This window comes from Musa acuminata, chromosome BXJ2-2 (assembly GCF_036884655.1).
Source record: "Musa acuminata AAA Group cultivar baxijiao chromosome BXJ2-2, Cavendish_Baxijiao_AAA, whole genome shotgun sequence".
Lineage (NCBI taxonomy): Eukaryota > Viridiplantae > Streptophyta > Magnoliopsida > Zingiberales > Musaceae > Musa > Musa acuminata.
Genome location: NC_088339.1, coordinates 22,128,537 through 22,143,075, shown reverse-complemented (window position 1 = coordinate 22,143,075; position 14,539 = coordinate 22,128,537). Strand labels below are relative to the sequence as shown.

Below are 14,539 nucleotides of genomic sequence, written 5' to 3'. Positions count from 1 at the left end.
TTTTGCATTTCCAGATTCTACTATTCTCATACTATGATTAGGGCAATAAAATCTGTATCCCTTGGATTTTTCTGGATAACCAATAAAATATCCTGAAATAGTTCTTGGCTCCAATTTCTTTTCATGTGGATTGAATACTCTTATCTCTGCAGGACATCCCCAAATATGTAAATGTCTCAGACTAGGCTTCCTACCAGTCCATAACTCAAATGGAGTCGATGAAACTGACTTGCTAGGAACCCTGTTCAAGATGTACATAGCTGTCCTAAGAGCTTCACCCTACATCGACTTAGGTACAGAGGAATAACTCATCATACTCCTAACCATATCCATCAGAGTACGATTTCACCTTTCAGCAACACCGTTCTGCTGTGGCACACCTGGTAATGCATATTGAGCACAAATACCCCGTTGTTCTAGGAATCTAGCAAAAGGACCAATATTCTGACTAGATCCATCATATCTGCCATAAAATTCACCACCTCTGTCAGATCTGACAATTTTAACTTTTCTATCTAATTGTCTCTCAACCTCATTTATGTATACTTCAAGAGTATCAACGGCTTGAGACTTTTCATGTATTAGATAAACTTTGCCATATCTGGACAGATCATCTATAAATGTGATGAAATATTTTTCTCTACTAAAACAAGGAATGTGGAGTGGTCCGCAGATATCAGTATGAATAATCTCAAGGAGTTCTTTGCTTCTTGTGGCATTTTTCTTTATTTGTTTAGTTTGCTTTCCCTTAATGCAATCTATACAAATATCAAAATCAGTGAAGTCTAAATGTTCCAAAATATTATCCTTCACTAATCTTTCAATTCTTTCCTTGGAGATATGCCCCAATCGTCTATGCCACAATATGAAAGATCTTTCATTATTGAAACTACGTTTCAATCCAACATTTGATTGCAGGGTCATTAGTGTCTTTGCAAACTCAAGATCCAAATTAATTCTGTACAAACCATCACACAGAATTCTAGAACCAACTTTTATTGAATCATAAAATATGCTGAGTTTGCCACTACCAAAAGAAATACAATATCCCAACTCATCAATTCTAGAAAGAGAAATCAAATTTCTAGAAATTGTAGGGACATAACATGTGTCAACAAGATCCATCAAGTGACCCGTCTCTAAGCGTAGACGATAAGTTCCCATTGATATCACTTTCGCTTTAAGACGATTTCCCATAATGATGAATCTTTCATGTTCTTTTGGTTTCCGAATTGAAAGGAATCCCTGCATGTTATTTGTAACATGAGTTGAAGCACCGGAATCAATCCACCAAGTGTTAGAAGGAACTTCTGTAATGTTTGATTCGAAACATATAAAGGTCGAGTTAATACCTTTCTTTTCGAACCAAGTCTTGCGTTTAATGCAATCCTTCTTCACATGTCCTTTCTTGCCACAAAAGAAGCACTTTACAGTAAAGGCTTTCTTTTCATTATTCTGTTTAACATTTCCAGACTTAGCAAATCTCTTCGATGGATGATGCTTCAACTTTCTTTTCTTATTATCACCTCCTTGAGTAGTCGTCATGACATTATATGAATTTTCCTGCTCTCAATTCTTCCTGAACACACATGCTAGTCAACTCATTCAAGTCCCACTTATCTTTATTTGTATTGTAGTGAATCTTGAATGGGCCAAACTGAGAAGGAAGAGAATTAAGAATAAATTGCACAAGGAAGGATTCATCAACATTCATGCCTAATGTTTTAAGTTTTGCAGCTTTGTCAGCCATATTGAGGATATGATCCTGAATTCCTCGAGTACCATCATACTAAGCTGTAGTCAGTTCTTTCATCAATATGCCAGCCAATGACTTATCAGCAGATTTAAATCTGTCTTCAATAACCTTTAAATATTCCTTTGCGCTAGTTGCAATCGATAATGAAGTCTTTATGTTATTTGCAATTGTCATTCTTATGAACATTAAACTAAGCCTATCAGATCTTTCCCAAGCCTTCATTTCATTAACTTGTTCTGTAGTACTTTCATCAGTCAAGTCTGCAGGCTTTTCAACAAGTAATGCTAGATCAAGATCTAATACACCCAGTGTGAATTGCACATGCTCTAACCATTCTGAATAATTTGATCCAGAAAGTACAGGGACACTTGAAGCATATGAATGTATATGCGAAAGTACCACTGCAAAAGATATATAACAACATTAATGCTTTGAGTTTGTCAAAAAATTGATGAACTATTGATATCATCTATATTACACCTTTGGGTGAAATAATGACATATCTAGTGTTCACTCAAGAATATTTTTGGAGGACTGATACCATCCTTGAGGAATAGGTATTGTTACCTTTGGGTACACAACCCTAAACTGCAAGGATATCTAAAATAGTATCATCCTACCCATCACATAATTATTTGAATTAGATTCTCCTTTGGGATTATCTAAATCTCATAATTATATGTGCCATTATGAATATTATTTCTTTAATATCATTTAGGACTCATTCTTTAATATTATTTTATAAGTCATTAGTCTAGGTCACTTTGGTGACTTCAAGACTAATGCAATGATATAAAATAAAAATGTCCTATAAATGACAAAACTTTTATTGTAATTCATATCACAAAAGTTTATCATCCTAAGCCACTTTGGCGGCTATTAGTCAGATAAAACTTAGGGAAATAAATTACAAATAATATTCATCAATATTTCTTTAATTTTGCTAAACAGTTCAATAATAAATAACCATAACAATTATTGAACATTAAAGCAAAGTAATTCAATAATAAATAACAATAATAATTATTAAAATTTAATGCTAAGCAGTTCAATAATAAATAACCATAATAATTATTGAACAATAATGCAAAACAGTTCAATAAAAAAATAACAACAATAATTATTGAACATAATGCAAAACAATTCAATAATAAATAATAATAATAATTATTAAAATTTAATGCAAAATAGTTCAATAATAAATAACCATAATAATTATTGAACAATAATGCAAAACAGTTCAATAATAAATAACCATAATAATTATTGAACATTAATAAAACTCATATGATAATTTCAAGCATATACATGTGAATAAATAAATAAAATTTTAAAAAACAATAATTAGATTTTAATTTTATTTACCACATATATAATGAATAATTCATATGAGAAAACCATAAAATAAACCATAATTTATATTTTTTTATATCAAAATTAAATCCAATCAAATAATCAAAAATATAATCATGATTAAAATTAATCATAATTATAATAAATGATATTTATCAATTTTATAATTGAGAATATAACCTAAATTTCTCAATTTCATAATGATAAAAAAACGAAAATATTTGATAGGAAATAAATCGAAAATATTCGAATGGCAGAACTGTAATTTGGCAGAAATTAGACCCGAGGGTAAAACCGTAAATATGTTGACAGAACATAATCTGTAATTACGATATTTGCAAAGGGTAAAACTGTAATTTTTCAAAAACCCTAGCCTCGAGGACAAAAACGTAAATATGCCAAAACCCTAATCTGCCATCGCCGCCGCCGCTGCCTGCGCGAGCGGCGCTGCCGCTGCAGCCTGCGGCCCGGCCGCCTGTGCGGGGCTGCGGGTTGCCGCCTGTGCGCGGCTGCGGGCTACCGCCTATGCGCGGCTGCCAGCGACCGCCTGTGCGCGGCTGCCAGCGGTAGATCTAGCCTGTGCTCGGCCACTGCCGCCACGGCGCTGCCGCCGCGGGGCTGCTACTACTCATGCGCGGCCGGTGCCGCTGCGGCGGTTCCTGCCCGCGGGTGGCTGCTGCCAGCACGCGGCCGCCGCCTGTGCACGGCCTACTCACGCATGGCCGCCACCTGGGCTGTCTGCCTGCGTGCGGCCGACCGTCGCATGGACGGATTCTGGCCGTGTGCGACCGGGGTTCTGTGATGCCGTCGCACGGACGGACGGGGTTCTGTGATGCCGTCGCATGGACGGAGTTCTGTGATGCCGTCGCACGGACGGATTCTGTAATGCTATCGCGTGGATGGATTCTATGATGTTCGCATATAGGACGAGTTCTGTGATGTCCGCATATGGGACGAGTTCTGTGATACGTACGCTACTCGACGTAACCGCAGATTTGCAGCGAGGTCGACGGTGACCATTACTGCTTAGCAGTTCTTGGAAGATAAAGGTAATTATGCATCGTAAATTAATTTACAGATCTAATGCATGATTTCAAAAACCGGGCTCTGATACCAATTGTAAGCATAAAAAATCTGTAATTATGCTAAGTCAATAATGCGGAATTAACCTACATGCCAGGATTGAAATCAATACATAGATCTAATTATACGATGCTTACCTTTTGATGCCATCCGTTCAGAGATCTTGTTTGATCTGCTCAGCACCGTGATCCAAGATTGCTGCAGGCTCCGTCTTTAATCCGATCGCGCTGCGAAATCTGCAAGGAGTGCGAAGAGTAGACCCTCAACGGATAATAACTGAATTCAGAGAATAACTGAATTCCTCAACGGAGAGATGCGTCTATACGTGTCAACGTTAACGCTCTAACACACTAACACACCCACAACCCCTAAAGATCAAATCATGTTAAATTTTTAATCTTCATACTATATAAGCTCTCTACCCAACTCTACCGAACCCACAAACATAACCTAAGCCCAATAATATTATATGGATCCTTATATCATCTCATCCCACAAAACATATTATTGAACGTGAATCTTTTGAATGAAGCAAAATTTAGATGAATCAATTACTAGATACAAAATACGTCTAGTGGTCAAAGAAATTCATCAATGACCAGGTATTGATTTCATAAATCATTTCAATCCATTTGTTAAATCGATAATAATTCGATTTATCTTAAGTTTGGATATCACTTAAGGTGGGCATGTACACCAAATAAATGTTAACAATATTTTTTTTAAGGGATCTTAATTGTAGATGTATTTATATAATAACCCTTTGGTTTCATCCACTCTCAATATCTAAATCTTGTAAACTATGAAAAGTAATTTATTGACTTCACCAAGCTCCAAGAGTTTGGTATACCAAACTTGCTCATTTTTTATGTTAGTCAATTTCGTCAACTCTAAATTCGAAGCTCTTTATTCTTATGATAAGGATATACTATATTTCTATTGATTTATATAGATAATATTATCATCACAAATAATAATTACATACAGGTCAAGTAATTTCTTAAGTAATTATCATATCAATTCTCCATTATAGGCCTACGAACCTTAAGCTATTTTTTAGGAGTGAAAGTAACTTTCATATCTTTTGAATTTTTTCAATTTAAAAGAAGAACATTTAAAATCTATTATCAAAGATGAATATACATAATGCCAAAGAAGTTATCACTCTACGCTCCTCTACCGAGTTACTTATATGATAATAGTCTTATTACGGATCACATACAGTACCAACAAGTACTTGGTTCCTTATACTATTTATTTTTTATACGTTCAAATATTTTATTTATAGTTAATAAATTATCATAATTTATACACCAGCCTTCCAGTACTCATTGGTCAGTATTAAAATATATTTAATAATATTTTAAAGGAGCTCTCAATCACAAACTTCTTCGTAAACACTCATTCCTCAATCTTTATAATTTCATGGATACCAATAAGATAGGAAATACTGATGATAGAATATCTATATCAACCTATATTATCTTCTTTGGATCATACATAATTAGTTAAAGTTTCAAGAAATAGAACACAATCATAAAATCCACCACTGAAGTTGAATATTGAGTCATCACTACCATAGCTATAAAACTTAATTTGATTACCAATGTAGTATATGAACTTGGCATCACTTTTAAATCCATTTCAATAATATACTATGATAATATCGGTGTCACTCACCTATGCTTTAACTTGATGTTTCACTCTCGTATGAAATACATTATGATCGATTTTTACTTTATCAAAAATTAAGTTGTCAAAAGGTAATTATGTGTTTCTCATATCTATACTTATAACCATCTAGTGAGCCTCCTCACAAAACCTCTCGCTCACAAGATATTTCAATCACATCATTGATATTTTTAGCGAAAATTCAACCTTACAAAGGTATAATAAAGGATTATGATAAAGATAAATATATAATGATAATTTTATTTTTTTATATATATTTTAATTCTCAATCAATTTATGATTTAACGATCAATCGTCATGATATATGTGCATAATTTGAGCACATAATTGAAAAAAAAATAAATCTCTCTATTAAATCTATATAAATATACATTACAAATCATCATCATTTTCACAGTAAGATTTTCAAAGTCAATCTACAACATAATAGTGGATGGTTATTATAAGTTAGTCCAATGAAAACCCAATAGCTTGGCTCATCAATGGCCCTTATTGGAGACCATCGGAACTCAAAATTTATACAATTTAAAATTTATATGATTTTAGGTTTGATAAACTTAAATAAATTATTTTAGCTATTACTGATTTGGAGTTAACTAGGTCTTCTTTTGTGTTTATCTCGGTTCAATCTTGGATGAAGAATTATTCATTTGACTTTGAAGGTGTCGGTAAGATCGTATTGAGAGTGTTTCGATAAATATCTCTTTGATGCTTATATATGAGGCTTAAGAGTAATACTTAAATATATTTGGGGAATATACTTGAGAAACCCTTTTATAGTTATCTATATTGACCATTATTATGATGATAGACATCGATCACGAGGGGTGGATGTAATAATGTATTTATCTTAGATTCAAACGCATTCGTATAGCACCAAATCCTAGATGCAATAATGCATAATATATTTGTTTGATCTTATCATTATAGTCTAACTATCAACCTCGTGCCAACAGCGCATTAGTTAACGGTGCTAGGTGTTTGTTTGCATGGCATTAAGGTGTCGGCCCATATAGCATTAACGTGTCGACCATATAGGTTTAAGATATCGACTTGTATAGCACTAAGGTGATGATCGACCATACTATCATTAAAACACTTAATTTTTTAATTGATGATGATTATTAGATAACAATTATTATCCTTACAGATAGCTCTCCTTCAAAACTCTCTAAGAGAATACTGAACTTTTCAATTCCCTGTGAAATTCCTTTACTCACAATCAAGTTTTACGAAATCTAAGGTAAAATCAAGACAACCAAGCTATCTGTAGCCTCTTTGATTCAAAAAGAATTTTTTTTGTCCAATGAGCTTGGACATAATCATTTGACTTTCACTCATGAATCACATGAACTTCTTCATAATTCTCAGATATAATAATATTTGAAAACTAGATTTTGTTAGATCTAACTTTGCTACCTTGGGTTGACTGTCAAAATTTATCATCATATATGCAAATAGGATTGTTAGTACAGAGTAAATGATGTGATCTTCTTGTTTGCAGCTACCTTCACGCCGGTATGTACGACGGAGCTGGGAAAGATGGCGATGTAGGCGGAGGAGTTCGAGACGCGAGGGGGGTGAAGCTGTTGGGGTTCTCCTGCGACGACGTTGCCTCTCACGTGGAATGGATGAAAGACGTCGAGGCTTACGCGGTAACCATTTCGATTTCCAACGACAGAACATGAACTTGCCTGCCATGTCTCATGTTCTTTCTCTTCATCGTCTCTTCAAGCCTGGATGCAAGGTGAGATTCCCGATAGTGGCGGATGATAACAGAGAGGTGATTAGGCAACTCAACATGGTGGATCTAAACCAGAAGGATGCCGATGGAGTTGAGCTCCCGTCTCGGGCTCTCCATGTGATCGGCCCGGACAAGACGATCAAGCTCAGCTTCCTTTACCCTGCAGCCACCGGGAGAAACATGGACGAAGTGGTGCGGGCGGTGGAGTCGCTGCAGACGACTGCAAACTTCAAGGTGGCCACCCCGGTGAACTGGAAGCCCGGAGAGCCGGTGGTCATCTCACCAAGCGTTTCCAATGAGGAAGCCAAGGTAATGTTTCCCCAGGGTTATGACACGGTGGATCTCCCATCCAAACAGCAGTACCTTCTCTTCACCAACCTCTGATCCATCTGCTGCAATGGTCACTTTGTGTTGTTTCTCTTCATCCAGTCTCCACTATGAAGTTTCTCCTCTATGCATAACTTTGGTACTTAAGTGTGTGCTGTAATCACTCTTCTTCTTCTTCTTATGCTTCCTAGATCCAGTAATTTGATGTTATAATAAGGTTAGTCGGAGCGTAAGTGTGAAGCAGAATGGAAGTTCCACCACCATCTCAGCTGTGGTCTTCTCATGTTTGGGACTTATTTTTGTGTAGTTTTGAGCCCCTGTCCTACTTTGGCTCTTAAGTTCTATTTCATTTTAGATGAATGCTAATGAAAAGTAAATATTTCCATATTTTGCAAGAATTGGTGCCCTCTGTATATAATTAGATAATGAAGATAGGGGTATTTGGTTGCTCTTAAAAGATTATGAGAAAAAATAGAGCACCAGATTATACTCTAACCATAACCACTGTTGCTTCATCTGTCTGTCATAGTTCTCATCAAAATCTAATCTAAGTGAGTAATACTTGATAATGCGTTTTCTTCTAATCTTTTAATCTCATATTTGTGCATGCAATCTGTATGTTTTGGTCCTCGGAAATCCGATAATAATATCTGTCAATGGTTCTCTTTATTTATCCTTCTTGGCCATGAACATGTTGTCTTTGATCAATGCTTAATTTCATCAAAACTTTGCAGCTTCCATCATTCAAATAGGATGATAGCCTTCTAAATTATTCATGACCAATACAAACGCATAAACACCGAATCCACACATTCTCTATGTACCAAGAAGACGCCCCACACATTCTTTATATACCAAGAAGACGCCGAAGACCATCCGTGGCGCCGGCATCGACGCCACCTCCACAAATGCCTCCCTTCACCTCTCCGAGTCCTGCTTCAGTCGAACCTTCGCTCTTGGGCTTCGTCAGAGGGAAACTCGGCAGCGGAAGACTGCTCGGTGGTGGCGACTTCGAGTACACCGATTGCAGGAAATCTATGCATCTGCTGTCATTCTCATCTACCTCTACCTTAACCAGTCTTTGGAGTGGATCCCGTGAAGCAACTGCAATGGCCTTCGCCTTTGGGTCCTTGGTGGGAGTCACAGACTGGCATCTCGGCTTCCTCTTGTTCTGTTGATGTGATCTCGGTCTCTTGCTCGGAGATGGGAGAGGCACAGGGAGGGGGAGTAGCGGCGATTGATGAGGACGAGGAGCACAAGGAAAAGAAGAACGAGGGGCGTTTAGTGGAAGCAGATCGGTGACAGAAACCATAACACCCTTGGTAGCCGCAAACCTCCTGAGACTTACCGGAGATCGATCTACGAGAACACTCTCCATCACACCGATGATCTCTACAGGAATCAACTACTTTTATCTATGTTCTCACAACCGGAATCAAGGAAGAAGATTACAACTACATGTAAAGATCGTTTGGGACGCTCTGTGGTCCGCAAGGCGTTATATAGAGCACAGTGCAACGGATAGTTTCACATCACTTGGGTCCTTTTATGATGGCGGAGTTCGCTCGTGGTTTGCCGACAGCCGCTGCAAGACGCAACTGCAAGCCCCGAGAAAGCTGCTCTTGGGCGGCAACCGGCCATTTGATGTGAGCCGTTGGATCTGGGCTGTGTTATAACCGTTGGAATCATCGCGGCCGTCGTTGGACAAAGGGCTACCTCAGAACGGCACGTGGAAAGCGATGGACTAGTGCTTCACCTTGATTTGTTGTTGACTTTTGAACCGCTGTTGACCGTCGAGGAAAGGTCGATATCATCCTCATCTTCTTACATTTATTTGGGGTTGCTTCGGCAAAGGCCCTCTTTGGATCATTCGTTGTTCATGCTGGCCTGTTCTTGAGTTTTCCTTTTTTTTTCTTGTCATTTTGTAGCCACTTTGGTAGTAGATCCGTAAAACCTACTAGTTTTAGATAAACGTGGTGTGCAAATTATTATTATTGTTGTTGTTGTTGTTATTATTATAACATTCTAATCTCTGTCTAGTTTCAAGGTGTTTCTTATCGGTAGATACTTCTCGGACAAGCATTGAATGAAATCATATACAAGGAGGTTCTCCTGTGTTATAAAACTACAGAAGCAACCACATGTACCAGTGTACACAATCCCTCCGATACCATATCTAGGGAGCGTTAATATACACAACCTTACCACCCTAAATATAAAGATAATCTCCAATACGAGATGTAGGGAGAGTAAATATAATCTCTAGATACAGAAATAATCTCCAATGATGGACAGGATTATAAACTGGCATTTCATATTACCAGAACTCGGAATCATGTTGTTGCCCGTCCAGTAACACTAATAAAGCAAAATAGGTAACATCAACATAATTAAAATCTGAAATCATGACATTAACAATTTCAACCAACAAACAAAAGAGAATTCCATGTAAAATGAAAGGAGAATTCCATCGGCAACATACAGCATAAAGCCCACAAGTTTAAAAGTCTTTGGAAAATAGGAAAAGCAATTAATTGAAAAGGAAAAGTTAAGCACTTCCAAAGTTAAGTATCTCTAGAAGGGGCCTTCTTGGCAGCCTCAGCTGCAGCTTTCTCTGCCTCTATTTCAGCAACGATAGCATCGATCTCAGCTTCTTCGAGTTGACGAAGACCATGTTCCTTGGTCATCACAGCAATTTCTATGTTCTTTCCTCCACTCTCAACAACCTAAACAAAGCAATTACAATTATTCTCATCAAGTTCAAACAAAAAATTGCATTTATTTTCTTTTTTCTTTGGTGTTTCCATGAGAAATTCCATAACAATTGTTTGTTGGGCAATAGGAGAACAACCCAACTGATGCTTATAAGGGTGTTGCAACTAGTTGCTAAAGGAAAGACACATCGTCCAAGCAGGAAAACGAGCATAAAAAATGGCAATGGAACTAATGTTCAAAGGCATCAGGAGTTTAAATACCGAATAAAGTACATCTTGATAAATATAGTAGAAAATTGCCGCACAAGGATACTGAAGAAATTTAGGACTGCGTAAGAACTCTCAAGACAATTAAAAGAGTCCATCTGAAAAGAAGAATAATAAATAAAAGTATAAAAAGGTTATGAGGGCAACATAGCAAGTTGCATTTAAATCTTAAATAAATAATAAAAATAACAATAAAAGGATGTAAAAGAAATTTACCTTTTTTCATGATAACAACAAACTTTAACACTGTCAATCATGTGATATTGCTTAAGTCCAAAAAATATCATAAGACAATCCTACAAAATGATATGTTTTTGCTACTATATATATATATATATATATATATTGTAAATTCTAGGGAGAATTAATGTCCTTTGACTCTTCTATATTGTTTCACTAGTAAAATGCAACATTGAGACATAAATTAACTTCAAAAACTGAAGAGCCTGCACTTATGTAATTTTTACATCCTGGAAATAAGTCCTTGACAAACAAGCTTTATTCCCTACAATGAAATGCAGATTTTGTCCAACCTCGTCGCTTTATCTTAGTTGACCACACAAAATATAATAGAACAATGATCTGCAGTTCACCACAAGGAAAATTCTACTATCTTGCTTTTTAAGTATGAACTACACATGATATAATCCGTAGATTTTTTCGCTAAGACTTGCTGCATTTGACTGCATATTCCAAAAACAGAAGACATGATGCAATCCTCCAATATGCAGATTTAATATTGCTTGTACTTGTTGGCTTTGTCATATTTCAAAACACACCTGGAGTCACTTATTTGAAATCACATACATGTGATGCAATTAAGAGTAATCTAGCAATAATTTCTATGTTGCTTACGGCTTCGTTGTTGTTGTTGTAGCAACAATTTCTATGGCCTAAATAATATCAAGTCCAGATTGGAAGCAGCATGATTAAGCATAAATACAAAAAGAAAAGACAGAATCTATTTTTCTTACTTGGTCTAAATAGCAATCATTACAACTCAGAACCTCAACAGGTAGTTTATCTACCTTGTCCAATCCACCATGCATCAACTTTAGCCTTTGGTTGTTTGAGTGGACTCAAAAAAATTAGTGACTTAAAATAGACATAGAGTGCTTTGCGTTTGCTTCTCACCTCTTTGTATACCTTTAAAATGTTAACATCCTTGTTCCACAGAATATGCAGTCTCATATTAATTTGAGCCATTTTTACTCCATGTCTAAGGCATAAAATTAAAACCAACTAGTGGTTTCAATATGATGATTATTAACTTGAAATTGACAAGTACTTAAGAACATTTCATTCCCTAAATGATAAAACTTCCGTAAGTTAATAAATGTAAAATCAATAACTTTTTTTTGTCTCGGCATCTAAAGCTAAGCATTTCTTGTTGTAGTTAACTAATTGGCATTTCTGGTATCAATTAAACAGCACTACAAAAATTAATCTAGTTTACTAGATTGCTCACCACTAGATCCAAATGTTCATCAACCATGGGAATCATAAACCTTCTAAGTTATGTAATGACAAATTCAATCTGCTCCATAAGAGTAGTATCAGTACTCCTAGGAAGTCCTAAACAAGCTAGTATAGTAGTTTGGGATATTCAAAAAAGATAGGGAGATAATGGAGGTTATGGAACCAAATCTGAATCAAGAAACAGGTTCTAAAACAAACTCCTAATCAAAATACAACTTTTCTGAGCTTGAATATGCCCATCCATATGGACTGGGTCGACACCATATGGACAATCCAAGTGGACGACATGAGAAGCCCTTGTTTGGGGCCTATTTAGTTTTGTGGGGGAACAAAGACTCCAAGTACACCAGGCAACTGCAACAATGGTTATTTTCACTCCTGGAAAAGATTTGCACTAACTTGCAATGTATTTTTATACATTTAAAGACTTCCGTACTAGTTTAGAATTCTAATTATATTAAAAGATCTCAGCACTGGTAGCCCTGCAGATCTAAGCCCTCAAACACTCATCCTTGAAGAACTATCATTTCTTCGCTTTTATGCTAGGTAAAGTTAGATTAGTTAGTAGTAAACTTAGTTGACAATTTGTGGGAAGCTTCTTTTCCACCTTCAATTGGAGAAGCACACATTGTGGAGTCAATACTCTTCGAAATTTTAAAGTCTTTGTTACTTTATGCTCAATACCTACTTGATTTAACACTAACTAACACTGACTATCCAATGTCAGATTTTGACATACATAAGCAAGGTCATGTTTAACAATCACAATTTGACATAAGTTTACGTGCATATGAAATAATGAAAAATAAATTACTTAATAATTTGAAGAAATGGTGACAATGTGTAATTCAACAAACTAACGATAAGATCAAGAGATTTAGCAATATAAAGCAGTTGTCTCGAAATAATCAAAAGAAAACCAACAGGGTTATTTATGGAAACAACAAAATCATCAACCAAAAAGTAAGAGAAAGAATTTACTTCAAGCAGTGCTCTGATGGCTAATTTCACTGTCTCCTGCCCGGAAGTCTCCTTGTAATTCTTCTCCAGAAACTCCCGCATCGAGTTGGAGTTCCTCCCGGTGGCGTTGGCCTTCCAGGCTGAGAAGGTCCCCGAAGGGTCGGTCTGGTAGAGCGCGGGCACGCCGCTGTAGGGGTCGAAGCCGACGATGAGCGTGGAGAGGCCGAAGGGCCGAACACCACCGCTCTGGGTGTACTTCTGCTGCAGGCCGGCGATGTAGCGGGTGATGTACTCGACCGTGACCGGGTCCTCCACGGTAAGGCGGTGGCTCTGGCACTCGATGCGGGCGCGGTTGATGAGGACGCGGGCGTCGGCCTTGAGGCCCGCGCACGCCAACGCGATGTGCGTGTCCAGGCTCACGATCTTGCGCACCGATCTGAAACAAAGATCAAGAAGGAAATGATCACAGGAGCCCTAACAAAATCGGGGATCACGTGGAGGATACCAAAAGGAAGACGGAGTACCGGGAGTCCTGGAGCTTGGGGGTGGACTTCTTCTCGACGCCGAGGACGATAGTGTCGGTGCCGCGAACGCCGACGGCAGCGTTGCCCTTGCGGACGGCCTCGAGGGCGTACTCCACCTGGAAGAGGTGGCCGTCGGGGGAGAAGACGGTGATCGCGCGGTCATAGCGGGCCATCTGTTTGGTACCGTGCTTTGTTGCGACAACAAAGAGCAGAAAAAAGGATCAGAAGACACAGAGGGTTTACTTGGGGAAGAAGAAGGGGCACCAGGGCTCTCGGCCCAGTAATATAATTATAATCTCACGGAAGCAATAAACGAGCATATAACATAACGGATGCTTATAACAAACTACAATAATAATTGCTGTGAAATATATGAATAAAAGAAGGATAAAAAAAGTAAATTTCTAAAAAAATATTATTTATAACCCTTTACTATTTATAATTTTATTTTATTTTTTTAATATTTCAATACTCTTTTTATAAATAAATATAAATACGTACTGGGTCAAATAACATTGAGCAACGTAAAAACTAGGGGAGCATAATCGATAGTAGAGAAAGTGGGCTAAGAGAGCCTTAACAATAAGGAGTGCGAGCTTGGAAGCGACGATCAACAAGGAGCAGTAAAATCAAAACTAAT

General features: G+C 37.2%; 1 protein-coding gene and 1 pseudogene across 1 annotated transcript; one reads left to right on the top strand and one right to left on the bottom strand.

Annotated features, from left to right (window-relative positions):
- Positions 1–4,008: 4,008 nt before the first annotated feature.
- LOC135604800 (1-Cys peroxiredoxin-like) lies at positions 4,009–8,012 on the top strand (annotated as a pseudogene).
- A 2,330-nt stretch (positions 8,013–10,342) lies between these two features.
- On the bottom strand, positions 10,343–14,202 carry LOC135605361 (proteasome subunit alpha type-7). Its single transcript, XM_065095357.1, has 3 exons — positions 13,900–14,202; positions 13,397–13,811; positions 10,343–10,681 (listed from the first exon to the last, which is right to left on the bottom strand). Exons 1-3 carry the CDS (start codon positions 14,070–14,072, stop codon positions 10,520–10,522), a joined length of 750 nt encoding a protein of 249 aa, XP_064951429.1. The 5' UTR covers positions 14,073–14,202; the 3' UTR covers positions 10,343–10,519.
- Positions 14,203–14,539: the final 337 nt, after the last annotated feature.

What these genes read in the sequence shown, in the direction of transcription:
- LOC135605361 (XM_065095357.1), bottom strand. Translation starts at nt 14,072, where the DNA reads ATGGCCCGCTATGACCGCGCGATCACCGTCTTCTCCCCCGACGGCCAC. An exon ending in CCCAAGCTCCAGGACTCCCG is followed by an intron (nt 13,812 to 13,899) that starts GTACTCCGTCTT and finishes TCTTTGTTTCAG; the next exon opens with ATCGGTGCGCAAGATCGTGA. An exon ending in CCATCAGAGCACTGCTTGAA is followed by an intron (nt 10,682 to 13,396) that starts GTAAATTCTTTC and finishes TGCTTTGTTTAG; the next exon opens with GTTGTTGAGAGTGGAGGAAA.